The sequence below is a fragment of the Culicoides brevitarsis genome, chromosome 3 (assembly GCF_036172545.1).
Source record: "Culicoides brevitarsis isolate CSIRO-B50_1 chromosome 3, AGI_CSIRO_Cbre_v1, whole genome shotgun sequence".
NCBI classification, from domain to species: Eukaryota; Metazoa; Arthropoda; class Insecta; order Diptera; family Ceratopogonidae; genus Culicoides; species Culicoides brevitarsis.
The window spans coordinates 287,941-306,419 of record NC_087087.1 but is presented as its reverse complement, the minus strand read 5'-3'; the positions used below and the strand labels follow the sequence as shown (position 1 = coordinate 306,419).

General features: G+C 29.3%; 2 protein-coding genes across 3 annotated transcripts in view; one reads left to right on the top strand and one right to left on the bottom strand.

Moving 5' to 3' along the window:
• Positions 1–15,195, top strand: part of LOC134833608 (phosphofurin acidic cluster sorting protein 2) — a 30,173-nt gene extending 14,978 nt beyond the window's left edge. The window contains exons 2-13 of one of the 2 annotated variants that reach the window (XM_063847981.1): positions 9,423–9,731; positions 9,938–10,185; positions 10,248–10,495; positions 10,559–10,820; positions 11,069–11,215; positions 11,556–12,114; positions 12,171–12,325; positions 12,391–12,650; positions 12,707–13,006; positions 13,065–13,152; positions 14,730–14,843; positions 14,901–15,195. In XM_063847981.1, coding sequence (XP_063704051.1) covers positions 9,423–9,731; positions 9,938–10,185; positions 10,248–10,495; positions 10,559–10,820; positions 11,069–11,215; positions 11,556–12,114; positions 12,171–12,325; positions 12,391–12,650; positions 12,707–13,006; positions 13,065–13,152; positions 14,730–14,843; positions 14,901–15,025 — 2,815 coding nt within the window. In that variant the 3' untranslated portion in view covers positions 15,026–15,195. The remainder of the gene's footprint in view (positions 1–9,422; positions 9,732–9,937; positions 10,186–10,247; positions 10,496–10,558; positions 10,821–11,068; positions 11,216–11,555; positions 12,115–12,170; positions 12,326–12,390; positions 12,651–12,706; positions 13,007–13,064; positions 13,153–14,729; positions 14,844–14,900) is intronic. The other variant, XM_063847982.1, reaches the window with a different exon arrangement.
• A 1,632-nt stretch (positions 15,196–16,827) lies between these two features.
• Positions 16,828–17,692, bottom strand: LOC134833452 (actin maturation protease). Its single transcript, XM_063847768.1, has 2 exons — positions 17,449–17,692; positions 16,828–17,390 (listed from the first exon to the last, which is right to left on the bottom strand). Exons 1-2 carry the CDS (start codon positions 17,690–17,692, stop codon positions 16,828–16,830), a joined length of 807 nt encoding a protein of 268 aa, XP_063703838.1.
• Positions 17,693–18,479: the final 787 nt, after the last annotated feature.

Here is an 18,479-nt window from a genome sequence, read left to right as displayed (position 1 = left end):
ATGAGTCATGACAATAAAGCATAACATTGAAAAATCTAACACAAAAATTGATACAATTTTTTTCTTCTATTTTTTTTCTTACATGCATTCGCACGCACGCAAACAACAAAAGAAATATAATCTCCGATCTTGACTAGACTATTCGACGTGCATTTGTTGAATTTTTATTCATTCACGGTTCGCTTGTTTCGAACTTTTTTTCATAAAAAAAAGATTGAAATTGCCGAATTGTGGATTTCTGAGAAAAAAGGACGTTACTTGGTTGGGTTTTCGTCATAAATGTCAACACACACCCGAAAAAAAAAAAATGAGTAATTATAAGTAGCAAGAAAGAATAATGAAGAGTTTGCCAAGCACGTACGACAATTTAAGGCTGTTTGTGATGAAACACGTTCCAATTTCTTTTCTTCCTCCTGATTGTTACTTAACATTGAACGACGGCAAACATCAATAATAATTCTTAGAACTGCAGAGGATTTGTGTCGTTTTGTTGTTGATGAAAAACGTTTGCATTACAGAACAACCTTGATAGAATTTCATATTCATCATTATACGACTTTTCTTTCATCATCGAGTCTCAGAGATTATATTGAAGCAAACTATTCACCTAAATGTTGACATTGGCATAAAACATAACGTGCGAATGATAACACGTGACAACGTGTTGTATGAATCTGAAAAGACAAAAAAAAAAAGATTATCTTCGAGATAATAATATTTAGCACAAAAAGCGGCTACTTTTCTTATCTAATCGACAAACACTTTTGACTCGAAGTTTTATCTTGCGTAAGCAGGCATGAGCATGCAAAAATTAGTGCATTATCTTATCGTTCTTTATTTTCGATGAACAGCTCAGTAGGTCGTTTTGATGATTGTTTATTTATTCAGATCGACCCAAACAAAAAATAAATGATGACAAATTGAAACTTTTAACATAAAACAGATTGTATTGGATTCTACCATCAAAATATGCAACGACAGATATTTATTTCTCTGTATACAAACTCATAAAATTCACTTTCAATATCACGGTCATGTCTATGAGGTGTTTAAAAAATAATCTCAAGTTATATTTATTTATACAAAAAAATAAAAATATACGATGCCAAGATGTGCTGTTTATGCACGCGTTAGTATTTGTGCTATATTTAAACTTTAATTGACACACAAATAATCTCTCTCGATTAGATTTTCTGCGATCGAATGTGAAGGCGTTCGTTAGTACCTACAGTTCAACAAAGAATGATAATTTTGATATCTCTGTTCCGTCATGTGTTTTTCTTCTGTAACGCAGACATTATTGACGGCACTTGAATGCGGAATGTTTTTGTTTATGCAATAAATAATAAAATGAAATAAACAAGAATCTGTAAATTGACAAATTAGTAGAAAGTACGTCGTTTGAAGGAAGATTTAATACTCAGAGACAATGAAATGCTTTTGTAATTAAAACGTGACGTGCTGAATGAAGACGATCCAACTATGAAAGGAAAAGAAATAGGAATATTTTACAGGTCAGAAAACATTCGCTTTCAAATAACGAGAAAATATTCATTTTTCTGAAAATTTATCACACGAATAAATTAATGGAACGTACCAACTTTGGATATTTTTCATCTATGAACATGAACGTTTTTCATAAAAATATTTTCAAATGTAGGATCAACTTTTGAATTTCCCAAAAACTCTTCATTTTCTTCCTTCTATGCGTTTGAAAATGTCTAAAATGACAATGTGAAAAAATATATATTTTGAAAATAGTATATTGTTGTCAAAAATACTTACATTTATAATCATTTTTAACCGAATTTTTCATTTAGAATTTTCTCAATTTTTTTCCAATTTCGTCGATTGTCATAAAATTCCGATAAGATCCTCTTTGAACGTATTTGGAAACCTGTTGTTGTTTGTTCGTTGCTCCTCTACTCGTTACTTTGTTTAATCAATATGGAAATTTATTGTTGAGACTTGTGGAAAATTGTGCGTCACTGTTTTATGATTTCTTTTGTGTATTTTCTCTCCTCTTGTATGTCATTCTCCTTTGCGAAACGATCTTTCAGTGTTACCGTCTGTCATTCACTCCTCGCATAATTGAATAGTTTTGTGTATTCTGTTATGTTTGTGTCTTCGTTCTTGCTCTTATTATTGTTAATATGCCTACATTCTTCTTTTTATTTTTCTCATCATCCTGATGAAAGACTATTTCACACTTGAGCAGAATTTTATTCGTGCAAAAGTTCAAGCGAGAACATTTCAGTATTGAATATAGTGCAAAATGATGACAATTTCTATGGCAACATTCGCATCAAGGACAATGTGAGAGAGATGGAAAAGAACGTATCCCTATAATTTTAAAACAATTACAATGCATCATGACACAATTTTACAAGAAAAAAAAATGAATATCATCACAGATGTTCTTTTAGGTCAACATCAAACATGAGAGTGATAATAATAGTTATTATACATTATTATTCTTCGTTTCAAGGTTTTCTTCGATATTTCTTGTTTTAAACTTATGCATTGATATTATGTTCCCGATTCTTGTTTTTTTTTTGTAAAGAATGATATGAATGACGTTAATGTTATTAATTGATGAGCTGTATTTTACGTTCAAAAAAGGATTTTGGTTTGAACCAAGTTTTAAAGTAGTTCAACCTATTAATTATGAATGAAAATTATTGTATTATTATCATTTTGATTTCTACGTAACAAGGAAAATTGTGTCAATTCGTGTTCGTGTCTGACGTAGACGAATAATACTATTTTTTGGTTCTAATTCTATTTTTGTTTTTCTTCACGAAGTGCCTGAATAATTGATGGAAGCATTTTTCACACCTACATTAACAGAATTCGATATTGAACAGACATTTTTTCAAGAATGTTTCTTCCGTATTTCTTTGCCCTATAATTGAATTTTGAGACAAAACAGAACTGGATTTAACTAAACTTGACTCATAATTAAAGAATTTCAATAATTCTAACAAAACAATCATTTAACTTGATTCATGGCATGTTAGAATTTTCAACATATTACAAGTAATGCATATGTGTATACATACATGTAAGAAAATTCATTCGATAATTATTCAATAATTACAAAAAAATATTATCTATGACATTGATCAACACACATCAGTAAGTTTGTTTGCACGTGCGTTTGTCGACACATCTTCATACAGTAAAGCAAAATTTTTTTTTTGCCGGTTACTTATAGAACTAATGAGCAATGATTTAATACCGCGATGATGTATAAATGTTAGTTTCCTGCTGAAAATGTGTATTTCTCACTTTAAATAGTTTTGAATTCACAATTGAACGCGATGCGTTGCTGTGTCTCATTGAAAAGAAAAAAATGCTTCATGTGAGTTTGTTTAAATATCTCATGAAGATTTAAAACGCAAAAAAAAAAGTTAAATTACAATCAATTACATTACGTCGTTTTTTTTTATAAATTTATCAGTTTATGGAAATTATTTTCACATCTATCATGAAAGTGTTGAAAGTATCAAGTCAGGTGCAAAGTCATTTCCTTTCAAGACAAGATCATCCTTGTTTTTGACAAAAAAGTGAATATTATATCGAAAAATATTTTTTAAAGGAAAATCTTAGTCACTATAGCTTATCTTATCGAATAGATAGACTTTACAAACAAATACAATTTTTTTATAAATAAACGTCGGAAATTACATTTCCGTTTATTTCATTATTATTTATATTTTTATTCAATATGTATCCCAATAGACCTTTTTCCGTTAGTAATCGAAATGGAAAAAAAAATTTACACATAAATAAAGTCACCAATGTGCAAACGTAGTAAGAGAGAATTGAGAGAAATGTACCTGATAAAAAGTAATTAAATAATAAATAAATAGTAAAACTGTTGAAAACATCGAAAATTCTTACTCGAAAGCTCGAACGTAAAGTAAAAAGGGGGCGCATTTTCGTCACGTCTATATTCTTATCGTTATTTAGCTTCGTTACAAGCTCCATAAATCTTAATTTTTATGTTTTTGTCCTTTGATGATGACTTTTTCATTCTTAAAAGGAAAAATGTTACCTTTTATTTATGTTAACACGCATATCATTTCAAATGCCCACACAATTTTCCTTTTTTGATATAATTTCCAATTAAGCCTATTTTTAACTTTAGTTTAGAAGTCAGACAAACAAACGAACGTTTTTAGCAACAAGGAGTCTCGCAATTATTTCTATTTTTAATTTTTACATTTATAAAGCAAAATATCGATAAAATAGTCTCATAATGATATCCTTCATTCGTTAAGCGTTCATCCAACTTTGATTTCAAATTTCTGATCTCCATTAAAGTTGTTTTTTATTCATTGTGTAATAAAAAATAAAAACAACTCGAGCACGCCTCTTAAAAGAGCAGTTGTGAACGCTATTTAAACCGCACTTTTTTATTATTATACAACACTTAATAATAACACAACTCGTTACAAAATTTTAAAAGAAATGATGTTTTCTTAATCCCCTTGTTTGAGTATGTAGCAAATGTTATTTAAAATGTACCGAATGCCAATTTCAATTATTATTATTTTCATAATAGACGTGCGTACATCTATCATATTTTATGTCTTTGTAAGCACAAATCCCGTTTTCGAACGTACTTACAGTAATAAAACAAAAAAAAAATATCATGAATAGAAAGTGAAAGCAAGCAATAATTTGATACATCATCAACATCAACGTATTGCCGTTTTTTTCTTTTTTTTTTCTTGAATATGATTATTATTCGGTATATGGAAAGACAAAAAGCTACTGGTTATGTTACGATGCGTAAATAGCAATAATAATATACAACGGCTTTGAAAAATAATAATATGACAAATATGCAGAGACCAAGTTCAACGTCGTCGTTTCTTATGTATGCACTTGAAACAGATTGACGATCGAAATGAATTGTTTGTATGAAATTGAAAGAAACATGAATTTTAATCATGTACTTTTATTGTGTATGCAGTGAATAACTTTAAAGAATAATAATAAACAAGCGACGTAATTTGATATATTATTCAAAGAGGTGTGACAGAATATTCTTAACATTAGCTGTATACTTCATTCAAGCAAACATGCAAACGGAAATTTTTTAACTTTTAACTAACTATATTTTTTGTTTGTTCTTTTTCATTGCAGGTGAGTTGTACAAACATCGAAGCTCAGTTCTTTAGAGAAACAACAGTAGCTGAAACTATTGCTTTGTTCCAAAGTATACAAAAACTGGTTAATACATACATATAAAAAGTATCAACAAAGAGTACAAAGAGATAAAAATCTATTTTAAATTAGCTCCATTATTGTTGTTGCTACAATTGGCGTTATTAGCTTGCTTGTCGCTCACTTACGGAGATTCCTTTTAATTTCAATTCATCACGACTTTATTGATGAATGGGCAGAGATGAAAGCCTTTTTTCGCAAATTTCGTTCTTCGTTTATTCGCAGTGTGAATATCAACAAAGACAGACAACAATAATAATAAACAACAGCCACGCAAAATTTCACACACCTTCTAAAATTAAAGAAGAGACAATATAATAAATGATTCAACGACATTCCATAAAATGCTTTAAAAAAATATGAAAATTACAATAATTCTGAATGAAGCGAAATATTTTGCGCTAAAAATTATATAGTTTTATGAATATGCATGAAAAAATGAAATAATGTGCAATAATGATCGTACTTAAGACAAAAAAAGAGCAACAACTTGCATATATTAACTTGAAAACAGTGAAACTCTTAACAGTTTTTTGTGAAATTTCTTGACATTTTACGCTTGCCAAAAGACAATTTTTAAACCTGCGCCTCGTCACGCCTCTGATTTTACATATATGTATTATTATAACTCGTGGCATGTTCACGCATACTAATTTAAGCTCACATCACGATTCATTTATCTGTTTTACAAACAAAACAATAAGATAAGGTGCGTTTTAAATAAATAATAATAAGCAGAATTTTGCATACACACCAAATATTTACATGCATTTTTGGCTATGCCATGAGAATTTCCAATAACGTTCAATTACAACAACAACAACTAACGAGCAAATAGAATGCATGACATTGTCCTTGGCAAACGGACAGGTTATTCATTTCCTTATATGTATAACTTGAATGCGCATCACTTGTTTCGTGTGTTTGTATCCCTGACTGCAAATTTAATTTTAATTTTATTACATTTGAAATTGTAATGAAATTGCTTGACCATTACTTTGTGGCTTTTATTTTCAATTTTGTTTCATCATATGGGAGCGAGATACTTTTGGTTAATGAAACGCCTCGTGTGTCGTTGTTGCATCTCTTGAGACCAATATTCAATCAATTAGCATCAGATACGCGTGTCAAATCCGATGACAGACTTAATTTAAATTACAATTTTTTGTTGTTTATACTTTAATGAGATAATCGAAATTTCACAACACTTTTTTGGCAACATTATTCGAAAAGAGGAAAATATTTTCAATAAATAAATAAATAAAATAAAAAAAGATTTATCGCAATTTTTAACAGCATAATTTAAATCGCCAGTTAACGAGTTATAATTAACAAACCCGTCACACATTTCACTTTTAGTTGTGATGATAATGATTAAAAATCTGGTCCAATATAAACTTCCGTCATGTGTCTCGTGAGGAATTGCCGGCAGTTGAAAACGACATGGTATGGCGTCAGAAATTTTTGTTGATTGTTTGCATTGACAAGTGAAGTTTTTTTTTCTTTCGACGCGTTATCAATCATTCAGTATTTTGTTTACATTTTGACAATATTATGACTAAATTTTGTAAAATAAGTATAAATATTGACATTGATAAGGACACAAATCAATTGATTGAGAATCAATAAAAATTTTCTGTCGCGTCTCTGAATGCGAGTCCATTAGCAAACTTTGTATTTAGATGTTTTGCGATGACACAAATAAATCGGAACATTCGATAAATAAATAAAGAATAAAAAATAGCAATATCATGTCATGCTTTTATAAGCAGACAATTTCACCAACAATGATAATCGACATAACTTTTATTTTTTACAAATAGAAAACTTTCGATGACACAATTAATGTTATATTTATTGTACATGCTCATTACATGTCAAAATACCTCAGGTGCGTAATGTTATATATATTAAAATGTTTCTACATCAATCATATGGGTTTTTAAATTCCCATTTCGAAAGTAATTTATGTGATTTTTGTTCGCTCTCTGAACATTTTTAGCTGTTAAAAATTCGTAATTTACAAGTTTAATTGTTATTGTTGGGTTTTTGTTTTGTGAACAAAAATTGATATTGTTTGTACGCGTGCAACAATAGTTAATGACGTGGTTAAGTTGCGGATTCATGTAAATGATGTGCGAGATAAATTTATTTTTTGCGGATATCAACAGTGAAATATTTATTTACCTTATGAACCATCAAAAAGACATCCAAAGTAGTTTTCCATACTATTTCAAGCTTAAAAATCTTCAAATATGCTTCCAAAGTCAAAATTACGTATTTTTTACGTAATTTATATTTTTCAAATTTTAACCTTATGAACCATCAAAAAGACATCCAAAGTAGTTTTCCATACTATTTGATGAATTTCAAGCTTAAAAATCTTCAAATATGCTTCCAAAGTCAAAATTACGTATTTTTTACGTATTTTATATTTTTCAAATTTTAACCTATGAACCATCAAAAAACATCCAAAGTAGTTTTCCAAAGCTTGAAAGTAGTTTTCCAAAATTTACTATTTTTCAAATTTTAACCTTATCAAAAAGACATCCAAAGTAGTTTTCCATACTATTTGATGAATTTCAAGCTTAAAAATCTTCAAATATGCTTCCAAAATCAAAATTACGTATTTTTTACGTAAAATTTAAGTATTTTTTTACGTATTTTTTATTTTTTAAATACTATTTTGACAAAATTATTCACATGAACGATTTTTTTTTCCTTCTTCATGTAGAAAATATTTTTTAATAATTTCATTAAAACTAAAATGTGATTAATTTAACAAAAAAAAAAAAAAAATTGAAAAATATATATTATATACTTTATTGAAGCATAAACAATAGGAAGTCATTTATTGTTTTTTTACTTGATTTCTTTTACGACACTTATTTATTAATTTTGCAGTGTTGTGCAATAAAATGCATCAAAATCATTCGCATTTCTGATTGAACTCCAATAACTACTGTTTAGAAGAAACAATGGAAAAAAGAGATCATTAAAATGTAGCAAAGTTAAAATCACAAAAGAAACGAATAAGTAGGCGAAATATGTTTGTTTAATAATAATAATAAACATGCGACTCGAGTTCAGTCAACTTATAATTGTAAAAAGAAAATGAATGAAAAGCTTTTTCTGTGCTATATTAGAGAAATACATTTGTAGGAAATAACACCTTAATTACCATCACAGGTAAACTAAAATGGGGGAAAAAATAGGTTACACTTCTGTTTTTGTTTATTATTCATTTAACAAAACAACGCGGCGTCTTATGATAGAAGTTTTCGATAAAGCCTTGCAAGCAATTTTTGAACAGTCAATCAATATTTTGTTTTAAAAGAAACCTTATTATAAAAGGGAGTTCGTATGTCGTGTTTGATGAATGGAAATTGAGAAGAAATGTACTTTTTTCTCTTTGTTTGTTATGTAAATTTGTAAACAACATGTCGTGTGTGTAATAAAAAGCTGCTGATGAAAGAGGAAAAAAATAATTTGGCATAACGAATTTAATGATGATGAAAACGAAATTTTCGGAGTAATTCTTGAAAAAAAGTACCTTGAATGTGAAATATATACTACAAAAATGTGCATGAGAGAAAGTATTTTTATTTTTGTGATGAAACGACAAGAAATTACGCCGATTAAATAATTTGAAGAGGAGACGACGAAAGTTCAATGTAACTCTATATCATTCTACATTTGTATCGACGCCATGCGTTAGTAGACTCAAGACTCAAATATCAATAAATGTAATAAATAATCGCTATCTGTTTGTTATTATGATTCAAAAGGTAATTTACAGATCCAATTCGGATGATTATTTATTGCACATTAGCACTTGATTACTGTTGAAGCTCGTTTGTGTTTCTGAGTAAATGAATGAGCAAACAGAAGGTAATAATGCATTTCGCTAATATAATAAATTGATATGCAAATCCGTAACATATGAAATTACGGGCGCCAGTCTGCTACCTTGACTAATAGTATACTTTTCACTCCCCCTCAATAATAATGAATTGAAAGTATTTCTCTTGCTGCAAAAAATGCATTTATATTTCAACCCTGTATAATTGCTTTGTTTTCCTGACGATATTTAAAACTTTTAAAAACATGTTTAAACTTTTTTCTTTTCAGATTATTTTATTGCGATTAAAATTAAGCTTTTCTTTTCTCTTTTTCTTTTTCAGACTATGTTCCTTAAAAATTACTCGATTATCATTAATGACGCCATTGCCGCCTGATTTGACGTCACTTTCGTTAGCTGTTAAAATGCAAAGCTCAAAACGTACTTTACGATCACACGAGATTCCCGTGCCACAAATTATCACGCCGCAAGGAGGAGGAGGAAATTTCGCTGGCTTACAGCAGCAACAGCAGCAGGTTCTGCAATCAAATGGCATTGGAGCTGAGTTACGGAGTCCCCCATTTTTCGAGACAGATTTAGATCTGCATTTTAGTTTACAGTATCCGCATTTCTTGAAGAGAGACGGAAACAGGTAAGTGCACATCATGTGAATGAATCTAGATTGTCATTGTTAATAATATGATTATATTCTTTTGAAATATAATTGAATTACGACGACAAACAATGTTTTTCGTTAGGATTTGCTAATAAGCTATAATAGGAAGCTTATTACATTACGCTCTGAGTTTCCCCTTTTTTTCAGTTAGCTTCATCTCTTTCATATTTCCTATGTTTTAGGTTACTAATACTATTACAACGACGCAAAAAATACAAGTCGAGGACAATATTAGGCTATAAGACATTAGCAGAAGGTGTGATACGAATGGATTACGTTTTGCAAAAATCTGTAGACATGACAGTTGAATTAATAGCTTCTGGCAAAGCAGGTCGACAAGGATTAAGTTTGGCGACAGTTCGAGCAACACAAGTTTCATCTATTCCCGTTGATGCTGACAATAAAAATAATAACAGTGTTGTAGTTGCTCGTAAGTTATTTTATTATTTTTTGTTTTCTTTTAATATATTCTAAAAATACAACTTTTTATAGTTCAAAATGATTATTCTGACGAGGATGAAGAACCAGATTTTAGCTCAAATGAAGATAATGACGATCGTTTGGATCGTTACAAACGTTCATACAACGGAAAAAGGTCAAATTACTGTAAAATGGGGTTGTCACAGGGAGATGGCGACGCAGATGATGGAAATTTAGCCAAAAACGAAGGAGACAGTGACAGTGAACTTGATAATTTTGGAAGTGAACGTAAGAAAGGAGGACGTGCGAAATTCAATCGAGTAAGTTTTTGTCTTTCATTTGTGATAAAAAAAAACATTCTCAAAAATTATGAAATTTTTCAGCGAAATTTCAAACAAAAGATAGTTGCTCTCCTTAAACGTTTCAAAGTTCCTGATGAATTGGAAGGCGATACAGGAGGCAGAGGGCATGCGACACTCGGAGGCGAAAGAGATCTTGATGCACTCTTTCAGGAATTAGAATCCTTATCGTGTGGCGAAGAATCGGGACAAGATATCGACAGCATATCTATTGGATCAACGCCAAAACCATCTCTTCGACCATTCTTTACGTCATCCCGACAAGTTTTGCATGACAATACAGCAGGTTAGTTGCAATGAAATTTACTCTCTTGTCTTGTTAATATTTCATTATCATCGAAAAAAGTATAATAATCAAGTTAATAATGAAGCATGAATGTTTCTTCTTCAATTAAGTGAAAACTTCGTGTGATTTTTTTCTTTTAAAATTTAAAGAATTTTTGCATTTTTTTTTTGCTGCTGATGATATTTTATAAAACTTTTAATTTTTTGTGCATGGCTTGATTCTTGATTCGATAAATATTTGTTTTACAGAAGTTTGGGAACGAAATGCATACAATGACTTTATACAAAAAGAGTACAATCCAAACAAATGGGATTATTCTGGAACAATTAACAATCAGATTACGTCAAACGATATTAATGCGATTAATAATAAAAAATCATCGCCTGTTAGCTTAGGTTTGTATTTTATTTTGTTTTGTTTTTTCTGTTAGATTTTTCGCACTTGTCACAAATGGGTCTAAAAATAATCCTTGTTTGAAAAATCCTTTTCCTAAATAATGAAACTGACATGAATGTATCCTTAAGATTTTGGTTAAAGTTGGGTTTAATGGTAAAAGCATTTGGTATTTATTTTGAATTTCCATAGATAATATTTGTGCATGTGCATGTTGCTTTTTTGTAGAGAAATATAATATTCTGTTATTTCCTTTCATACAATTGGTTAACCATTAAGTTTCTGTTTGAGAAGTAAAATTTGTCGAATTTGCTTTTATATTTCCAATTTTTTCCTCATTAGATCGAAGCGGCGAATGGAAAAACGACAGCTCCGGAAACGAAGGAGCTCCTTCAACAGATCCTGACATTCCAAATGCTACACAACAATCGGAACAAATTGCTGCAAGTCCTCCGAAAGATAGTAAAGAAGGCGGCGGAGATCGTCGATCTCGTCTTTTCCGTACTTCAAGCAGTACGCCGAGCAACAAGAAAAAGCAATCACTTAGTTTTAGTATATCCAGCAATGATCAACAACAGACATTGCAACAACAAATCTCATCAGCATCATCACAATTTCCGCAAATGAAATCTAACGCAATGTTAGATGCATGTCTTTCACCCACAAATGTTGAACCGCGAAAAACTTTATTGGATCAGCTTGCGAAAATATTTAATATGGAAATTAGCATATTACCTGATGTCGTTGTGCTTGTAGGTCCTCAAGAAGCGCATGGAGGAGGAATTTTGTCTCCAAAAGTGAGTGAACTACTGTCACGAACATTCAAAGTTACATTTTCTCCTCAAAACACGGCGGAGATTAAAGCTATTTTGACTGCATTGATGAATAAGATTCAAAAATAGTGAGTATTTTGATCAATAAATTTAAAAATTTCAAATAAAAATTCTAAATTTTTAGCTGTAATTCAAACGCAAAACCGCCAAATACAATAAAAGTCGTGTTAGTTGGCGGAGACTGGTTACAAGGTGCTGTTTTACGACATTACGTTGATCTCTTGGGTGTGAGACCTCCAGATTGGGCAAATCATATTCGTTATTATATAGTTCCTATAGGTAAATAATTTGAAAATTTTTGAAAATCAAACTATTTTTCAAATTTAATTGTATAAAATTTTCAGGATCTTGTGCTATCGCACGATATTTAAGTTCAATTGACACAACATACGGTTCCTTATTTGGTACGGAAGTTTGGCAACAACTGTGCGAGCGAATCGCAACTTTGGATGCGACAGATACCAAAAACGACGGAATTGAAATAACGAATCGTTTGCATAAATATATTTACTGTAGCGGGCCATGTACGCAAGTGCCAATCGCTGAAGCCATGGTTAATTATAAGGATGAAGATTCGTGCCAAATATTTGTACCATTTATAAGTGTAAGTTAGTTTTGATCTGTTACAATGCAGAGTATAATGTTACAAATCCATTTTAGGATGTTAAATTGACATGCATTGATCCGAATGTTTTGTCATTGGATATGGATGAGTCTCTATCAACGAGTATTTCGCAAACGGGAACACAAACTGCTTCCGGAAGTCCTCCACAAAGCGGGCGAAATTCTCCTCCAATGCCAAGTACGCCATCATCTGCAAATAATACACAAGAAGCTGTTGAATTACAAATCGATTATTGGCCAATTGCGAGACCTATTATTGAAGGGCGTGAAAAGGGTCAAACGAAAGACAAGGATCAAGGCAAAAATAGTATAAAAAGTACTTTTAGAAATTTACAGGTAAAATTTTTCATCCATTGTTTCAGCATTCGCTTTATTAAGTGTTTTTTTCCGATAGGTATGGCGTTTACCGCCATATCCGTTGACAGGAGAGATATCAAGTGGACTCACGCTGAGCTATTCAACCAAAGAAAAGAAACAGAAGAGTAAGTTTTGAACTTTTTTCTCTTGTTTTGTTTAAATAACGCACAATTTGTTCCCAATTCACTTCACTCGCCTCATTTAAAAGATGTCATTTTCAATTTATCTCCTTCTTCGTCGACATCATTTTGCAAATGAATACTAATATACACCCCATAGAGAGACAGAATGACTAATTTTAAAATCACTTCCTCAGTCGTCGGCAATCAATTCATTTAATTAAGCATATCATTCACTTGTTTGTTTTTTCCTCAATGATGCACAACTAACATAATTTTTGATCTCTTCTTGTATTTTGATATTTTTTCTCTCATTGTTTGATGTACTATATGAGAATTTACGCAAAAGATCATATTTTTTTTTCTTTTGTTAGTTTAATGCTATTTTCTATTTTTCTACTAAAAGAACAAGAAGCATCTCTTAATCTTTAAACAAAATTTCTTACATTATAAAAAATGCAAAAATTTGTCACACAAGAACAAATATCATGGCTACTTTTCATCTTTTTCCCTGACATGTTCTTTATTAAAAAATCAATTATGAAATTTATACAAAAAATATAATTGAAATATTATGAAAAAAAAAATTCATGAAAAAAAAATTTATCATAAAGTAACAACAAAGAAATTTTTTTCTGATTTATTTTTTACTTTTTATTTGAGAAAAACAATTTATTTAGATGAGTTATTTTTTTATTTATTTCTCTTTTCACTTTGTGAACGTTTAATAGCACTTCTCGTAGATCTGTTAGAGAATGCATATGTACAGCAAAAATGTAAGTAAAAAAAACGCAAACAAATAAAGCCAACAAACACGATTCTACACTATGGTTTTCTTTTTTTCTGTTTCATATTTATTTTCAATTAATTAAAAAATGGAACATTTTTATTTTGTTCTAATGAAAAGTAAAAAAAAACTACACATGAGACTTAACAATAATATTTTTTCTTGTCAATTATCATTCTGCGAGTTAAAAGTGTTAGTTTATCACGAGAACATGAAATGCGACAAAAACACACGCAAAGTAATAGAAAAATGAAATATTAACGAGAAATTGAATTGTTTATAATTTATGAGTTGTTCTGTTGCTCATCTTTTTTGCAAGCCAAGTTTAAAGAATAGAGTAAAATAATTTCGCTGTAATATTTACATACATATAAAAGAGATAAAAATGAATTGAAAAAAACAACATTTGTAAATCTCATATTTTCAAGTTATACTAAATACCTACATATTTAACCTAATTCTAAGCTTATGTTTAATTTCAAAGTAAACTAACATTATAATGAATTTCCCAACGGATAAAATAGTTTAATATTACTATATGAATTTATAAACTTTGATGTATTTTTCATCCTACATATTTTAAAGTATATTGTTTAACAATCATACGTATTCTTATATCCTTTTTGTGTAGGTTATTTTATATCATGTTGCATGAACTTTTGTTTATATTTTATTTAATTTTCTCACATAAACTATCAAACTCACTCACTTTCATCATTACATCACTTATAATTTAATGCACTTTTCTCCATGTCGCTTTGAACATTTCTAACAACGTTTATGTTTTCATGTGCAGTAATGCGTTTGGGCAAAAAGAAGGAAAAAGATCGTGATATGGAAAAGGAACAACTTGTTGATGGAGTTGCAAGGTTAATTTGTTCACCAAAGTCACATCAAGCGCCGTTAAGAGGTAATTTTACTGTTTATTAATCTAAAAATAAAAAAAATAATCTTTTCTTTTTTAAAGTCTATATCGATGGCACTGAATGGACAGGCGTTAAATTCTTTCAACTTTCATCTCAATGGCAAACACACGTGAGAAATTTCCCGATTGCTCTAATAGGCACAGCTACAACAATGGTAGAAGAGTAAAAACGTTTCAGAACTGAATTGTATAATTTAATTATGAAAAAATAATTTATAAGCAAAATTCAAAACTAGTCATCCCAATTTATATTATATTAAAATAGAAATTTTCCATTCGCTTTTTTTGTCTTATCATTAATTTTAGTAATCTGTATAAATGCAAATTGTAACGTAAAAAAAAAAATTTAGTCAAAATAAAACATGTCTTAGTTTACGCGAATTTATTTTTGACTGATTTGTTGAATTTGAAACAGGAAAAAAAACTAAATAACTAAATGAAAATAAATCAATAAAATAAATAAAAATTATTGTTACTGAAAAATAGTAGTGAGTTGTTTTTTACATTTTTCAAAGAGACAAAAAAAAAATAAATTGAATATTAATAAAAAAAATGTTGACTCGTGTCATAAAATAAATAAATAAAATATCAAGACTCAAAAAATAAATAAATAGAAAATAAAATTATCAATGAATTTAAGTGAATTGATATAAAAAAAAACATTTCAATTAATGAATATTCAATGCTGTTTGAAAAGAAAACTAAGTTAATGTGTGTGAATGTATCAGTGTTCTAAAAAAAAAATAAATAATAAAATATGAGAAAATGCTAAAAAATATAGAGGATAAAAAGTAAAATTTTAAAATTTTCATTTTCATATTTCAGAAACGAAAGTGCTTTGATTTTCTCGTTATAAAGATTCTTGATATTGCATTCCTTGATTTTGATTCATAAAATCATGATGTTTATTCCTGTCTGTTTACTAACTTAAAAAAATTAAACTACAATCCATAAAATACTCGTAAACAAATAAAAAAAGTACTAATAGTGTGTTAATGAAAAATATCAAATAAGTATATCGAAAATATGTGCTCCAAATAAATATTTAAGAAATAAAAACAGGAATTAAATATGGATTGAATTTAATATTCAGAAAAGAGAAAAATATCAATTACGAAGCATATCTAAAAAGAACAAATAATGAAAATTTTAATAAACAATTATTATTGTCTATTTTAATCATCTGCCTGTCTTACAATTGAAACTGTTTGTCTAATATATATTTTTTTTTAATTAACGAAAAACTTTGAAGCAACATAATCGTATACGAAAGTATATTGTTTTTAAAAAAAAATCTGGAATTGAAATAGAAAAATAATACTGACATAAGCAAAGTTTTAAAATATATTCAACAAAATAAAGTAAAAAGCCATAGATATACAATAATTTTCCCTAATAAGTACTACATACTCTTTCCATCCTAATCACACAAAATAAAAGTTAATATAAATCAAATGAATGTTGTGATAGAATACCAGCCATCGTATCAATAAATATTTCAAACCTATAATAGACAAAAGATAATAAAGTGTTAAAACTGATGCATTTTCACTCCATATTATTATAGAGATAGACATATTATTATCCAGATCAATGCTCCATGTGTTAAATACTTTACTTAACAGTAGTCACATTTGCAGATTAAAACAATAGATAGTCAATGTCTCAATAATAATAATCATAATTTTTATTAATTAGCCGAAAAGTTGCTCCAATATCTTAGCAAAAAACTGTAAAAACAGGAATATATCAATAATAATATTCAAATAATGAAGTAATGCAAGAGTAAAGGCATTTCTCTAAATATTTAAAATGAAAAATATTAAAATTAGCAAATTTGAGAAGAACATATAAATGGAAGAAAACTAAAAATAAGAGATGTAACATTTGATAAGATAAAAAGCTTCGAAAGAAGAGCGAATGCTGTGAACATATTAAATAAAGAAAAAATAAGTAAATTTAGTTTGTTTTATAATACAACTTCTTTATTGTCAACTCCTCGTATAACAATCGATTTTTCGCATAATCCAACTACGATGCCTCCTTCTGGCAAGAGAAACTCTTGATTTTCATATTTTTTTGGTTTTGCGAATTCTGTAAGTCCCGAATTACTATTACTGAGACTCTCTAAAGACCACAATGCTAAATATTTTGACTTTCCGTGCCTCGCGAAGACATAAAATTTGTCATCTTGCGTGATTAAGTATCCAACAATAAGAGCCCAATGAGCTTTGTGACCTTTTAGCATTGCAGGCGAATGGTTGACATCAGCGTCATAAGGCACTAACAAAATAGACCCGTTTCTGAGTTCTGATTTGATTTTTTCGCTATTTAATGATCCATTGTAGAGAAACGTTTCAGCATTTGGAGACAAAAATTTTTGATTTGAGCGTAAAATTAACAATAAGTTGTTAGCACAGAACATTTCTCCGTTGATTGTAAAACCATTTGAGACTCCTTGAGCAAACAAGTCTTTGGCAGTGATTTGCATATTGAACAACATGCTTAAAGCAACAAAGCCACACGTTGGGCCTGAAATAACATTTTTTAATTCGGTATTTGAAAAATCAGTTTATATTATTATACAAACCTTCTTGCAGTATTCCTTCAAAATGTTTATATCGACATTCTTTGGGTCGTTCATTTATTGCTACATGCGAGAAATAACAAGCTCGTTGCAACTCCAAATGCGGACTTGCCCATGCAAACCCTTCATACGGTAAAAAATTATTTATAATTGCATCATTTGTTTTCTTCTTTTCATCTGTCTTTACAGGAGATGGCAGCGGCGGAGGTAAAGGGATACTTTCACGAGAATCGTCAAAGGAAGACATATCCACACTTTTCCTTCTGAATCACATAATTTTTCTCTCTTATCAAAACATTCAAAGTATAAATTTAGTACTCTCTATATGGCAATGAATATGAAATTTCATTTTGTAAACAAACCAAAAGCCTTGCAAGTTGAAAATTTATAAGGTAAGCGCATTTTTATTGATTATAAATTTATAGTTTTCGACAATTAACAATTAATTTAGTTTGTATTTCACATAAAAATTTTGAACGCACAATAAAAGAACAATAAGAGCTCACATATTTTTCAAGCCGAAATGCAATTTAGTAGAGATGACTGAATCTATGGGCGTTGTTCATAAATCGTGCAAGTAAGTAACATTCATTTGAATAACAATTCAACAAAAAACCGTTTGAAAATGAGAAATGCAATATCAGTAGCTATGATTCAGAAGTTTGTTTTAATAAGAAAAATTACGTAAATGGAACGATATCTTTATGATCCATAGCTTATCAACTCTATCTTGAGTAAAAGTTCTGCAGTGTTTTTTTATGATAATGATTCTCATTTTTTTTAAAGATTAGTTATTGCAGTGAAAAGTAATCTCTTCACAGTAAACTAAAGTTTTTTCTTTCAAAAATACGTAAAACCAGATTTTGACCTATTTAGAAGCCAAAAAAAGCATCAGACAAGAGCGACACACAAATATCTCCCTGTGGGTGAATGAAAACAAAATGAATAAAAGATTACAACAAGCGTGCAAAATGGACATTTGCAAGCATTTAAAACCAGAATAAAACGATTTTCCCTTTTATTATTTGATAGAC

Coding starts and splice junctions, on each gene's coding strand:
- LOC134833452 (XM_063847768.1), bottom strand. CDS start 17,692: ATGTCTTCCTTTGACGATTCTCGTGAAAGTATCCCTTTACCTCCGCCG. Junction 17,391..17,448: donor TGAAGGAATACTGCAAGAAG/GTTTGTATAATA, acceptor ATGTTATTTCAG/GCCCAACGTGTGGCTTTGTT.